This window comes from Hyperolius riggenbachi, chromosome 9, assembly GCF_040937935.1.
Source record: "Hyperolius riggenbachi isolate aHypRig1 chromosome 9, aHypRig1.pri, whole genome shotgun sequence".
Taxonomy (NCBI): Eukaryota; Metazoa; Chordata; class Amphibia; order Anura; family Hyperoliidae; genus Hyperolius; species Hyperolius riggenbachi.
This window is the reverse complement of record NC_090654.1, coordinates 252,605,268-252,621,363: the sequence shown is the minus strand read 5'-3', so window position 1 is coordinate 252,621,363 and position 16,096 is coordinate 252,605,268. Positions and strand designations below refer to the sequence as shown.

Here is a 16,096-nt window from a genome sequence, read left to right as displayed (position 1 = left end):
GGAGAGAATAGATGTAAACAATGGATTTGGGAGGTGATCTGATGTCGGATCTGCGGGCGATCTATTGGTGTGGGTGGGTGATCAGATTGCCCGCAAGGGGCAGGTTAGGGGCTGAATGTTGGGTGGCAGTGACAGGGGGTGATTGATGGGTGATTGATGGGTGATTGACGGGTGATTGACAGGTTATCAGGGAAGATAGATGCATACAGTACACAGGGGGGGGGGGGGGGGGGGGGTCTGGTGGGGGGTCTGGGGAGAATCTGAGTGGTGGGGGGGTGATCAGGAGGGGGTAAAAAAAAATAGCGTTGACAGATAGTGACAGGGAGTGATTGATGGGTTATTAGGGGGGTGATTGGGTGCAAACAGGGGTCTGGGGGGTGGGCAGGGGGGGGTCTGAGGGGTGCTGTGGGCGATCAGTGGGCGGGGGGGGGGGCAGATCAGTGTGTTTGGGTGCAGACTAGGGTGGCTGCAGCCTGCCCTGGTGGTCCCTCGGACACTGGGACCACCAGGGCAGGAGGCAGCCTGTATAATACACTTTGTATACATTACAAAGTGTATTATACACTTTGTAGCGGCGATCGCGGGGTTAACATCCCGCCGGCGCTTCCGTATGGCCGGCGGGATGTTACGGCGGGTGGGCGGAGCCAGTTGCCGGGGGAAGCGCGCGTCATCAATGACGCGATCGCTCCCCCGGCATGCCTAAAGGACGCGCAGCCTGAAGGCGTATTGCGGTCCTTTAGGCGTCCACTTTGCCGCCGCCCATGGGCTGTGGGCGGTCGGCAAGTGGTTAAAAGATACCCGAGGTGACATGTGACATGATGAGATAGACACGGGTATGTACAGTGCCTAGCACACAAATAACTGTGCTGTGTTCCTTTTTTTCTTTCTCTGTCTGAAATAGTTAAATATCAGGTATGTAAGTGGCTGACTTAGTCTTGACTCAGACAGGAAGTGACTACAGTGTGACCCTCACTGATAAGAAATTCCAACTATAAAACACTTTCCTAACAGAATATGGCTTCTGAGAGCAGGAAAGAGATAAAAAGGTCAATAGTTCATAGATTTTTAGCTCTGGCATACTTCAATGAATGTGTCATTGAGCAAAAACAATTAAAACTTAAAAAGTAGATTTAAACATAAAATAAAACTGTGGAATATATTAAAATTTAGGAGAAGGAAGATAGATACTATCGTTTATTTCATTACTTTATTTTTGCCTTGAGTGTCCTTAAAAGTGGACCTGAACTCAGAACTTTATCTCATCTGTAATAGAAAAGCAACAGCATAACCTTTAAAGAAAAAAATGTCTTTGTTACAGCTGATACAAATCCTGCAAGTTTGTCTACTTTCTACTTTCATGGAAGCAGATATATTGTTAACATACTGCATTTACAAATGAGCTCTCTGCCTTGGCAATCAGCTGACACAGCTAAGGGATCAAATAATTTTGCTTAGTCAAAGATGAGGGGGAATTAGACAAAACTCTTTTAAGTACCGTATTTTTTCGACTATAAGACTCACGTTTTCTCCCCAAAAGTGGGGAAAAAAGTCACTGCGTCTTATAGTCCAAATGCAGGGAGATTCTGACTTGTGAGCGCCTGCCAATACAAACCTCCAACCCACTGTAATGTCGGGGACTCCCTGTACTGTGCCCATGCAGAGGAAGACACCAGGACAAACGGAGGGCACAGGGGGACACGAAGGGGCATAGAGAAGGACAGAAATGGGCATAGAGGACAGAAGGGGACACAGGAGGAAACATGGGGAACAGAGAACACAGGGAGACAAAAGGTACAAAGGAGGCATAATCCACAAGATGCCCCTTCACACTCTCTCTCTCTCTCTCTCTCTCTCTCTATATATATATATATACACACTTCCCCTGGTTTTTGTCCTCTAAACCTAGGTGAGTCTTATGGTCCAGAGCGTCTTACAATCCGAAAAATATGTTACATAAAGGGTGCATTTCTATGCGTTTTCCTTCTGTTCTGTGCAACTGAGTTTAGGTCCACTTTAAGCTACCCGCTCGCCCCCGCTATACATTTTAACAAGTTTTTTGTGCAAAGTAGCTGGAGGGGCAGTGGGGATGAGGGACGCAGGTGAGGGGGGGGGGGGGGGGAGATGACCCACTTCCCTGCTGCCTCCCCCCCCCTCATCCTCGCTGCTACCCCTCCAGCATGGCGGCTGCCTCTCCCCCCATGGCTGGGGGAAAGCAAAGTTTAGGAAAAGGGAACCGTTTAGGTCTGCAACGGACCAGTGTGGACTTAGCTTAATTCCTGAGAAAACCCCATGAGGAGCTCAATTGGTCCAAAATCTATCAGGTCTGTCACATTTGTACTGCCTACTGTATGTGACAGGAATATAGGAAGCAAGTAATGTATAGTCACTATACACGTGAATTTAACCACTTCACGACCGCCCCCAGCCGATGGGCGGCGGCAAAGTCCGGGCCCAAAACGACCGCAATACGCCCATCGGCGGGGGCGGCTGCGGGAGTGGTTATGCGGCGATCGCGTCATTCGTGACGCGATCAGCCGCCGGGGACTGGCTCCGCCCACCGCTCGTAGTAACCCGCCGGCCGTTCGGAAGCGCCGGCGGGTTACTAGCACCCGGATCGCCGCACTTACATTGTATAATAGGCTTTGTAATGTATACAAAGCCTATTATACTGGCTGCCTCCTGCCCTGGTGGTCCCAGTGTCCGAGGGACCACCAGGGCAGGCTGCAGCCACCCTAGTCTGCACCCAAGCACACTGATTTCCCTCCCCCTGCCCCCTGATCGCCCACAGCACCCCTCAGACCCCCCCCCCCTGCCCACCCCCCAGACCACTGTTTGCACCCAGTCACCCCCCTAATCACCCATCAATCACTCCCTGTCACTATCTGTCAACGCTATTTTTTTTTTATCCCCCCCCTGCCCACTGCCCCCTCCTGATCACCCCCCCACCCCTCAGATTCTCCCCAGACCCCTCCCCCCGTGTACTGTATGCATCTATCCCCCCTGATCACCCGTCAATCACCCGTCAATCACCCGTCAATCACCCGTCAATCACCCGTCAATCACCCGTCAATCACCCCCTGTCTCTGCTACCCATCAATCAGCCCCTAACCTGCCCCTTGCGGGCAATCTGATCACCCACCCACACCAATAGATCGCCCGCAGATCCGACATCAGATCACCTCCCAAATCCATTGTTTACATCTATTCTCTCCTCTAAACACCCACTAATTACCCATCAATCACCTATCAATCACCACCTGTCACTGTTACCCATCAGATTAGACCCTAATCTACCCCTTGCGGGCACCCAATCACCCGCCCACACGCTCAGATTGCCCTCAGACCCCCCTTTATCAATTCGCCAGTGCAATATTTACATCTGTTATTCCCTGTAATAACCCACTGATCACCTGTCAATCACCTATCAATCACCCCCTGTCACTGCCACCCATCAATCACCCCCTGTCACTGCCACCCATCAATCAGCCCCTAACCTGCCCCTTGCGGGCAATCTGATCACCCACCCACACCAATAGATCGCCCGCAGATCCGACATCAGATCACCTCCCAAATCCATTGTTTACATCTATTCTCTCCTCTAAACACCCACTAATTACCCATCAATCACCTATCAATCACCACCTGTCACTGTTACCCATCAGATTAGACCCTAATCTACCCCTTGCGGGCACCCAATCACCCGCCCACACGCTCAGATTGCCCTCAGACCCCCCTTTATCAATTCGCCAGTGCAATATTTACATCTGTTATTCCCTGTAATAACCCACTGATCACCTGTCAATCACCTATCAATCACCCCCTGTCACTGCCACCCATCAATCACCCCCTGTCACTGCCACCCATCAATCAGCCCCTAACCTGCCCCTTGCGGGCAATCTGATCACCCACCCACACCAATAGATCGCCCGCAGATCCGACATCAGATCACCTCCCAAATCCATTGTTTACATCTATTCTCTCCTCTAAACACCCACTAATTACCCATCAATCACCTATCAATTACCCCCTATCACCACCTGTCACTGTTACCCATCAGATTAGACCCTAATCTACCCCTTGCGGGCACCCAATCACCCGCCCACACGCTCAGATTGCCCTCAGACCCCCCTTTATCAATTCGCCAGTGCAATATTTACATCTGTTATTCCCTGTAATAACCCACTGATCACCTGTCAATCACCTATCAATCACCCCCTGTCACTGCCACCCATCAATCACCCCCTGTCACTGCCACCCATCAATCAGCCCCTAACCTGCCCCTTGCGGGCAATCTGATCACCCACCCACACCAATAGATCGCCCGCAGATCCGACATCAGATCACCTTCCAAGTGCAGTGTTTACATCTCTTCTCTCCTCTAAACACCCACGAATTACCCATCAATCACCCCCTATCACCACCTGTCACGGTTACCCATCAGATTAGACCCTAATCTGCCCCTTGCGGGCACCCAATCACCCGCCCACACCTCAGAACGTCCTCAGACCCCAGCCCTGATCACCTCGCTAGTGCATTGCTTGCATCTATTTCCCCCCTCTAATCACACCTTGAGACACCCATCAATCACCTCCTGTCACCCCCTAGCACACCTACCCATCAGATCAGGCCCTAATTTGCCCCGTGTGGGCTCCTGATCACTCGGCCAAACCCTCAGGTTTGAAAATTTGCAGATGCTTATACCCCTGATCAGTCATTTTGAGAAATTTGGTTTCCAGACTACTCACAGTTTTGGGCCCGTAAAATGCCAGGGCAGTATAGGAACCCCACAAGTGACCCCATTTTAGAAAGAAGACACCCCAAGGTATTCTGTTAGGTGTATGATGAGTTCATAGAAGATTTTATTTTTTGTCACAAGTTAGCGGAAATTGATATGTATTGTTTTTTTTTTCACAAAGTGTCATTTTCCGCTAACTTGTGACAAAAAAAAAATCTTCTATGAACTCACCATCCTCCTAACGGAATACCTTGGGGTGTCTTCTTTCTAAAATGGGGTAATTTGTGGGGTTCCTATACTGTCCTGGCATTTTAGGGGCCCTAAACCGCGAGGAGTAGTCTTGAAACGAAATTTCTCAAAATGACCTGTGAAATCCTAAAGGTACTCATTGAACTTTGGGCCCCTTAGCGCAGTTAGGGTGCAAAAAAGTGCCACACATGTGGTATCGCCGTACTCAGGAGAAGTAGTACAATGTGTTTTGGGGTGTATTTTTCCACATACCCATGCTGAGTGGCAGAAATATCTCTATAAATAGACAATTGTGTGTAAAAAAAATAAAACAATTGTCATTTATGGAGATATTTCTCCCACCCAGCATGGGTATGTGTAAAAATACACCCCAAAACACATTATACTACTTCTCCTGAGTACGCCAATACCACATGTGTGGCACTTTTTTGCAGCCTAACTGCGCTAAGGGGCCAAAAGTCCAATGAGCATCTTTAGGCTTTACAGGGGTGCTTACAATTAGGCACCCCCCAAAATGCCAGGACAGTGAACACACCCCACAAATGACCCCATTTTGGAAAGCAGACACTTCAAGGTATTCAGAGAGGAGCATAGTGAGTCCGTGGCAGATTTCATTTTTTTTTGTTGCAAGTTAGAAGAAATGGAAACTTTTTTTTTTTCTTTTTTTTGTCAGAAAGTGTCATTTTCCGCTAACTTGTGACAAAAAATAAAATCTTCTATGAACTCACCATGCCTCTCACTGAATACTTTGGGATGTCTTCTTTCCAAAATGGGGTCATTTGGGGGGTATTTGTACTATCCTGGAATTTTAGCCCCTCATGAAACCTGACAGGTGCGCAGAAAAGTCAGAGATGCTTGAAAATGGGAAAATTCACTTTTGGCACCATAGTTTGTAAACGCTATAACTTTTACCCAAACCAATAAATATACACTGAATGGGTTTTTTTTTATCAAAAACATGTTTGTCCACATTTTTTGCGCTGCATGTATACAGAAATTTTACTTTATTTGAAAAATGTCAGCACAGAAAGTTAAAAAAATCATTTTTTTGCCAAAATTCATGTCTTTTTTGATGAATATAATAAAAAGTAAAACTCGCAGGAGCAATCAAATAGCATCAAAAGAAAGCTGTATTAGTGACAAGAAAAGGAGGTAAAATTCATTTAGGTGGTAGGTTGTATGACCGAGCATTAAACCGTGAAAGCTGCAGTGGTCTGAATGGAGAAAAAGGCTCTGGTCCTTAAGGGGCGAAAAGACTGTGGTCCTCAAGTGGTTAAAATGTTACATATTTTCGCGTTAGTTGTCCTTTAAATTAGACTTAAAGGGATCCTAAAGCCAAGTAGAGAAAAAGAGTTTCCGCAGTGAGGGAACGGAGGATCACAGAGTACCGGTGCGGGCACAGGACGGCTGCAGGGGGGCTGGTAGAAGCCCCAGGTAAGTGAAACGCTTTTTCTTTACTTGGCTTTATAAATGTTCCTCACATGCCCTTTTTGTCGGGTGCTCCACCCGGCTGAATTTTCTGACCACCCAGCTGTTTGCATGCTATCCCAATCTGTCAGCAGACACAGTTGGTCATGTGACTGTCTATGGCACATGTGTTAAACTCCAGTCCTCGAGGGCCATAGCAATGCCAGTGTTTGGGATGGACTGGGAAATATGAGAAACATGTTCTACTTGATGAACAACACCTTTCCTTATTCATATTTTGGCTAGAAATCCACTTTAAATATTTCGATTGAAATATTCAAATTAACATACACACTGGGAATAGAATAATACAATAGCCAACTATGATGAAATCTGAGAGGGATCAGATCAGAGAGAGTTCTGTCTCTTGGTCGCAGGGCCGGTTGTAGACTTTTGCTGCCTGAGGCAAACTTGTTAGGATGCCCCCCTCCCCCCAGGATGATCGCACAGCACCTGACAATTTACTCTGCTTCATTTAATGTTCTCACATGACATGCTGCAGCTCAACACAATAGCGCACTCCGGCTGATTGCGAGTCTGTGACAAGCTGCTCACCCCTCAGCCACTCCATTCTTCCTCAGTCAGGACAGCAATGCCACCTCCTCCCTTTTGCTGTGCAAGTCAAATAAAACACTGCTGCTCTCCTGCCTCCCCCCTCTTCACTCACTGTCAGACTCCTCACACAGCACAACAAGCTGCTTTTCCCCAATGATGATCTCTTCACCTCGCTCTCTTCTCACTTCTCCTCCTACTCAGACTGCATGCGGTTAGTGTAAACACACAGTACAAACATGCTGCCCCGTAATCTCTGCACCAGATGCAAATGTTTCACCTTGCTTCATGAGAGAACCGGCCCTGCTTGGTCGATTGGCCTCCAAAATTGCTTGATGTATGGCTACCTTTAGGAGTAAGAGGAAACCCAAAAGATCGACAATATAATCTTAACGTGGGCATTGCTGGACACAAATTCTAACCTGTCCCTACTAGATCCTAGATGAGAGGAAATATGGACAAGTGATCCACTTAAACCTATTAGTAGACTTCCTATCTAGGCAAATATCCACCCCTCCCCTAGTAACAATATAATAAAGGAAGATGTGATATACGTGGACTACGCCCTGTCTAATGTATGGTTTCAGTTGCAAATGTCAAATACTTTATACATTCACACTTTCCAGCTCTAAAAATAGTCTCCAAGAGAACACACAATGACTGCAGCAATAATTAACTTGGCTACCTGCAGACAGCATTTTCAGAGGGAAATCAGCAATGCCATAGCTGTAAGTGTGTGTGAGGGATGAGGTAATGTTGTTGCAGGCTGGTGGCTCCATACCTATGAGTTGTTTTACATTTATGGGTTATGACAGTTCAGGTCGTGTGTGTCACTCTTCACAGCTGTTTACAAGCACACCGATTACTACTGCAATAATGTTATGGTTTCTACTTGCAATGTAAGTGTCATAAATATTTCAGCTTCCAACATGGCGTACCATGACCTGAAAAGGACAGAGGACCATTGTTGTAGGCTACACTTTTTATTGGCTACCTAAAAATATTTGATGAAGCAAGTTTTCAAGAACAATTAGTTTTCCTCCTCAGACAGGAAGCAGGAAGTTTGGGCGCCTAGCAGCGAAAACTTGGGTTCCATGAAATTTGAGCACCCGCGTTGCCCGATAAAAACAGCAGGTGCATTGGATACCCACAAAGCACCCGCTATTTGTAGCCATACTTTCCGGCATTGTGCGCCAGCTCCTTACCGGGTGAGGCAGGCACCAAAATTTCACAATGGGATGGGGGGGGTTTAAGGTCAGGCAGGGTTGGGGGTAGTTAAGGTTACCCAAGGGGAGGGGGTGGTTAAGGTTAGCTGCAGCAGGGTGCTTGAGGTGTGTGTGTGTGTGTGTGTGTGTGTGTGTGTGTGTGTGTGTGTGTGTGTGTGTGTGTGTGTGTGTGTGTGTGTGTGTGTGTGTGTGTGTGTGTGTGTGTGTGTGTATGATGTAGACGTAGAGAGGGTTCTGTGTGAAAATAGTGTTAGGTTTTGGTGTAGTAAAAATATTGGTACATTTTACCAATATTTTAATTAAAAAAATACCACTTTTAAATAGTTCAATATTGGTAAAATACTGATATTCTACTATTGGCTATTCTCAGGTGCCCAAATTTCACGGCACCTCTATTTCATGCTTGGCTCTGGCATGAGGTTATACATCAAAAAGGTGTACATGATGGTGTACATCAAAAAGACTGCAGGAAATGTTCAGGTACAACGCATATAAAAAGTACACAAGTTTAACTATGCTTAAAAAGTTAAATCGGATCTGAGATGAAAAACTAACTATAACAAGTAACTTGTTTATATATCTTATCTAAAGCAGCTTTAATAGAATATGATTATTTCTTCCTGTGATACAATGACAGCAGCCATGTTGTTTGTAAACATTACACAGAGGCAGGCTTATCTGCATCTTGAGTAAAAAAAAAACCTAATCCCCCTCCTCCTCCCTCCTCCCCTTTGCCTCTGAAATCTCTGGCTAGTAATACCTTCCCTTCTACTGCCCAGACTGAGCTCCCATGAGCCCTTGCTACTGTCTGAAAGGGCCCTGGCTCTCTAAAAACCTGTGAGCGTGGCTTGTTTAGTGTATATGGAATTAAGAGTATTAAAACAAAAAAGTATTTGGCTTGAGGAATGCCCTATAAACAATAGGAAAGAAACACAATTATGCAATGAGTAAAAGTTCATCTCGGATCCACTTTAAATAAAAGACTTTTGCACCACAGCCCCACAATGCTTGTCCTCATTCACCCAAGAAAGTTCAAACTTTGAAACTATCTTTTTAACCTTTAAAAGGACAACCAAGATGACAGATGACATGATGTGATGGACACGTGTATGTACAGTGCCAAGCACACAAATAACTAGGCTGTGTTCCTTTTTTATTTTTCTGCCTGAAAGTTAAAAATCAGATATGCAAGTGACAGTTTCTGACTGGGTCAGGACCGGGTCAGACTATAGCATAACCCTCATTGATTAGCCATAAAATACTTTCCTGTCAGTAAATGGCTTCTGAGAGGAAGGAAAGAGATAAAAAGGGTCAATAGTTCATAGATTTTAGCTTTGGCATAGTCTAATGAATGTGTCATTGAGCAGAGACAATTGAAAAGTAAAAACTTAAAAACTAGATAGAAATATAAAATAAAACTGTGGGATATCTCAAAAAGTCATTTTTAGGAGAAGGAGGTTGGATACAATTTTTTTTCTCATCAGTTTATTTTCACCTCGGATGTGCTTTAAAATCAGACTAATGCTAGGTACACACCATACAATTTTCTGTTAGATTTTATCTTAGATTTACCTGCCAGATAGCTTTTTACCATGTTGTAGGTAAATCTAACAGAAGAATCTAACAGAAAATTGTATGGTGTGTACCTAGCATAAGACTATGAGATTCCCACAGAGTCTGACTTAGGAACCAGGGATGAGTTTCAAGAGATACAGAACTGAATACAATGGCTATCATTCATAAAGCGTTCCCGCATGCGGAAACGCTAAAAACAGCTGACTTTACAGAACACTGAGCAAAATGTGTATTCATAAAGGCTGTTTCCGCATGCGAAGCTGACTTTCCCGAGCAGAGCGATAAATTACAGCATTCTGTGGTGATTCTATGCGGAAATGTTACAAAATGTAAATTCATAAAACTTTACGCAAGCGGTATGCGGACGGGGATTACCGCTCCCCTGGATGTAGCGATAGGCATGCGGAGTACATGTAAGTGAATGGGGCAGACCTCCCAAGCAGCAGCAGAGAGAACACCGCATGGAGGGACTCGGCCAGCTTCTCCTGTTTCCGCATGCCTACCGACAGCCTACAGCGGGATATCTCCGCACTCCTACCGCAACATGCAACATTTTTATGGATGACCACCCAGAAGGCTGAAATACCGACAGCGGTGTTTCCCCGCACGGATTTAATTTACCGACAGCACTTTTATGAATGATAGCCAATATGTGAGAAGGTGGTTGTGACAGAGATTTGAGCACCGCCACAGGCCATATTGTGAATTGCGGCTATATCGGTGCTCCCTGAATAATAATTACGATTATGATAAACATGGAGTACTAATGAATTACAAGGGGAACAAAGGAATTGGGTTATCAGCAGGGGAAAAGTTTAAAAAATGTGCAGAAGAATAGCTAGAGCAGGGCGAGCCATCTTTCGGTCCCTGTGCCAAGACTTCCCTTGAGCAGTTTTTATATGTGTACCTGTATCACCCTTTTTGCTGCAGCATTGCAATCCATTCTGCTGATACTTCCACTGTTACAGTTTGAAGGAGGAAGTGTCGGGAGGATACAGTGCAGCGAGCAGCATCACGGCAGCAAGTGGTGAAAAAGATAATTTAACCCGCTTTGCCTCAGCCCCCTCCTCGCACACACGCTGGTACAGTTTTGCTTCTTGTGAAACTGTGCTCCCTCGTCCCTATTTAGGACTGTAGATACAATTAATTAAATAAATCGAAAAACCGTTGAGATAATTTAAAATGAAGCTTTTAGAAAACCTTGGCTTTAAATTAAAGTCTGCCTGAACTCTTGCACAGGACAGGAGGAAAACAGAGAAATGCACCTTGTATGTATTTAGAGAGTTTAGCCCAGGGCTGGGCAACCTTTACGTGGCTCGGGCCACATACTGTGGACCACGGGCTGCATTCTTTACATTCCAACCACCCTCCCCCCTGCAGAGTTGCAGGGGTTTGAAACACTCCTTCAATCACTGCTTCCCGTGTCTCCATGGCAACAGGGCATCACGTCTTGACGTTAGGATGTGCCAGCATACTACACGCTGGCGCATCATGACGTCACGTCATGTGACGTCCTGTTGCCATGGAGATGTGATGTGGGAAGTGGTGATTGAAGGAGAGTGTCAAATCCTCCACCGCCTGCTCGCAACTCTGCAGGGGGAGGAGACTAATCCGGCGACTTTTCAGCAGGCTGGTGTAACAGCCGTTGTTTGCCTAACGCTGGTTTAGCCTGTCTAATTCCCCCTCACATGTGACTAACAACTGCAATTTGATCTTTCAGCTGTGTCAGCTGGCTGCCTCTGCAGAGCAGCTAATTTGTAAACACAGAATGATAACCCTATGTCTGCTTCCATGAAAGCAGGAAGTATACACACTGCAGATTTATTGCAGCTATAACAAACATGTTTTGCTTTAATGGTTATTATGCTGTTGCTTATCTTTTAGAGCAAAGAGGAAGTTCTGAGTTCAGGTCCACTTTATATTCAGCTACCCTTCATTGCTGAATCACCAGACAGTGATAAGGGCATGTTTAATCCATAAAGTTTTAAGCATAACGGGGGGGGGGGGGGGGGGGGGCACGGGGAAGAAATCTACTTATGAATGTGATCAATAAATGCAGATATCTTAAGCGGTTGCTGTTTCTGCTGCCAAAGTGCTGACCACAAAGCAATAATGAGCAAGCAATGCATTTCCACCATCATCCTGGAGCTCATTTTATAAGCAAATCTGCTCTGCAGAGCGACTACACTGCAGCCTATAAATGTTGTTAGGACCTATTTATTGCCGCTTCAACTTTCAAAGTAAATTGGTGCTTTCAGTACCAAAACTTAAAGCGAATATCCATATACCACCCGATTGCTTAAAAACAAAATGATAATGTCGGGGCACTTTGGCTCACTAAGGAGCACTCAGAAAGCTGATCACAACACTGCACTTTTCCTCTACTTCAGAGGTGCCTACACCTTACGGCTTGCGATCTACCATGTTTTTCGGACTATAAGACGCTCCTGACCCTAAGATGCACCTAGCTTAGAGGACAAAAAAAATGGGGAAATATACTGTATATACTAAACCTGGTGAAGCAGCATCTTGTGGATTATGCCCCCTTTGTACCTCATGACCCCTTGTACCTCTTGTGTCTTCCAGTGTCGCCTATGTGTCCACCGGTGCCCTCTGTCCTCCTCTATGCGCCTTTCATTCATTCAGGAGTTCACAAGTCAGAATCTCCCTGCATTTGGACTATAAGACACAGTGATCTTTCCCCCCCCCACACACTTTTGGGGGAGAAAAAGTGAGTCTTATAGTTGAAAAAACACAGTACTTTGAAAATTGACGAGCCCGAGAGATCAACACTTCAAATTCTAAACTTTGCATATCTTCCCCCTATAGCAGCATGATTAGGCGGCTGCAGAATCCCCCCCCCCCCCTCCATCAAAGCACATATAGGCAAAGGCAGATGCAGAATCCTTCCCCCTGCCACCACATTATCAAGCAGACTTTCCTCCCCTCACAAAAAAAAAAATGGGCCACCCAATTGATTATTTTACACACACACACACACACACACACACACACACACACACACACACACACACACACACACACACACACACACACACACACACTTCCCACCTAGTCACCCGTCCCTCTCGTCTCTTCACACACCTTCTGGCGTGTCTGCAGTGTGCAGACAAATGTCCGACATGGAACTCGAGTCGACGTGGAAACTGCTGGGGGGGGGAGGGGCATTTCACATCAGACACGCTGTTACATCCTGGAGGGGAAGGGCCACAGATGCTGGTTCTCACTTGCCACGCCTCTCCATTCACCTCCTCTGACTGGCTGTTTGCTGCTCTGCATAGGGCAACAGAGCAGCACAACTGGATGGTACGCCGGTGCTGCACAGTCAGCATCCGGTGCACTATTTTAAACCATCTGACAGCTATCTACCTAACAGACTTTTGCGATATACCGGTAAATCACGATTGGCGCAATGGGCACACTGCTCTAGTTCACAGATACTTGCCCACTGACTACTGTCTGCTCAAGCCTGGTCAGTCTCAGCAACTTCCCGTTAACTCACATGGGCATGAAATGAGTGAGTGTGGTCACATTTGAAGGTCTATGCCTTCCTGCTATTAGGGCCTTAGACAGTCTGGGGGTACAGGGAGTAAATGTAATAAAAAAAAAAAAAAAAAAAACACACACACCTCTATAAATTGCATAGTAAAAAAAAAAAAAAAATCAGTGCCTTGGCTTAGATGATATGAATGGTTTAATATTCTCTGCATAAGCATTGTGATAGAGTCAATATATAAAAAAAAACTCAAGCATAAAGTACTAATACCATGGAATCCTAGTCCAAGATTTGGATCAATGCCACAAAAATATCAATATGCGAGCGCAGTAATGCATTAATGAAAACACAGAACATCATGATGCTTTGGTATAAAACACCTCAAAGTCAAGATTGCACAAGTTTCCCTCCCTATCCCCACTATGTTGGAGACAATATGGCCAGGTTGGCTCTCTTTCCTCTACTCTTTCCTCTTCTATTTCTTCTAAACTTAGGTGCCCAGCCTTCCTGCCATGTATTTGGCTTCATATGCTTCTTCACTTCTTTCATTAGTGTATGCTGAGACAAAGTCTAGGATTATAAATCAGCGGAGATCCTCAAGTGTATGATCCCTTTGGGCCTCGAGGTATCCATTCATTTATAAGTCCTCCTGGAAGGAGGTTCTATCTATGGGACTTTCTGATGCTCACATGGGGGTAGCCATGTGAATTCAACTTATTATTTGTTACATGCATTAGTGAATATAGACCATACTGCTAATACTTGGGCATATGTCGCACTTTGAGATTTGCACTATGTCTGTGGAAGTACTTCACACCACCTGAATAATATTCGCAGTCAGCACTGGCTAGCTGCCCTCTGTTATGATAAGTAATGTATATTCTTGAATGTGATGTGCTTCTGTTGTTACTGTGGGATGTCACTTTATCTTTGTTAAAATTTGTTTATAAATAAAGAATCTTTAAAAAAAAATAAATGCTTCATTTTTTACAATAATTATGTATAAATGATTTAGCCAGTATTTGTCCATTGTAAAATCTTTCCTCCCCTTGATTTACATTCTGACATTTATCACATGGCGTCATTTTTACTGCTGGCAGGTGATGTCAGTGGAAGGAGATGCTGCTTGCCTTTTTGCAATTGGAAACAGCTGTAAACAGCTGTTATTTCCCAAAATGCAACAAGGCTCCCACAGTGCGATGTCAGAACCATGGTCCTGACATCACACTGTGGGAGGGGGTTTCACCACAATATCAGCCATACAGATGATCCGTTTGTGAAAAGGAATAGAATTCTCATTGAAAAGGAGGTATCAGCCACTGATTGGGGTGAAGTTCAATTCTTCGTTATGGTTTCTCTTTAAGCCCTTGAACTGTTTGTTATATTTCATCCTCAACTATACAGCCAAACTAAACCACACAGAACTACGAAATATCTCTGCTGCCCAGCTTCACAATAGCCTAAAGGCTCCTTCACACAAATGTGGTTTTGCTCAGCATGCAGAGACAAGCTAAAAGAGGCATCAGTGGCTTAGTGTTTTATCTGAAATCTATATTTAATTGCTCCTTATGTGCAGTTGTGTGTCATTTCTCCACTATATGCATCTTTAGACACCTAACAGAGTGTCTGGGGAGGCCCTAAACTAATGCAACCTGAGAATGGGAAACAAAGACCTTGCTTTTGTAATATGGTTCGTTAGGGAACACAAATTCACTTCAGTATCACATAACAGGCAAGGCTAGTGAAATGCCGATACACTCGAGGTGGATTTCATGGACTTACCTGGCACAGAGAGGACTGACGGGGAACTTTTGTGCTTCCTTGCCAGGGTTTCCTTTCCCATCCACCATACAATGGTTAGTGGCTCAGGTGGACCAATAGCAGCACACGTGATGTTGAAGGGGGTGTTTGGTAACACGGCCATATCTTTTGGCTCCGTAGTGAAATACGGGACGCCTGGAATACATATAAGATATAAAGAATTATATAATATCACACAACACAACAACAAAAGTACGGCTCTGCCCACAGAGCCGGAACAAGGTCGACCAGTACCCAAGGATGAGACACCAAATTGCGCCCCTCCATCCCTCCCACCCCAGCAGTCAAACACTGATTGCTATTAGACTAAGAGGCGCCCCAGGGCCAACCCCAACACCATAATCTCTAGTTATCTGGCTTCAGTCACTGCCACGTATCCCCTTTTCTTATTTTTCTCAGCTTCAAACACAATAGGGGAATCATAGCTGAGTGAGTTGTGCTCGCCCTCCTACACTGCGCCCTGAGGCTGGAGCCTCTCTCGCCTCTGCCTCAGCCCTGTCTGCCCATAAACCACATAACCCAATTTGTAGGGCTAAAAAACCCAACATGGTTTCCGATCAAAAATATGGCTGATCCCCCATAAGAAAAGGAACTTTTATTCTAACTCCGCTCTTTGTTGGCTTCATCAGAGAATATTTACGGTATATGGGGCCAACGCTACCATTAATGCAAAGGGGGAATTGCCCCAAGGCCCCCAAGTGCTGCTAGGCCCTCTCCATACTGCCAACAATTGGTCCCCGGCACTGCTCTGCCCATGGGCAAGATCAGGGAGAGGTACCGTGAAGGGGGGGGGGATACTGCAATTACTGGTTTGTGCTGGCAACACTATGTCCTCCTGCATCTCCCTGATTGGTCCACAGCACACTGGAAGTAAAGAAAAAGGTCACCTCCCTCTATACCTCCCCAAATTCCTTTGTGACAATTTTGAAAGTAACAAAATATAGCAGATACAAG

General features: G+C 45.5%; 1 protein-coding gene across 1 annotated transcript in view; it reads right to left on the bottom strand.

Annotated features, from left to right (window-relative positions):
• The window catches only part of TYRO3 (TYRO3 protein tyrosine kinase), a 325,717-nt gene that overhangs the window by 195,860 nt on the left and 113,761 nt on the right, over window positions 1-16,096 (bottom strand). Inside the window, exon 5 of the mRNA XM_068254301.1 lies at window positions 15,104-15,277. Within this exon, the coding sequence (XP_068110402.1) occupies window positions 15,104-15,277 (174 nt within the window). The remainder of the gene's footprint in view (window positions 1-15,103; window positions 15,278-16,096) is intronic.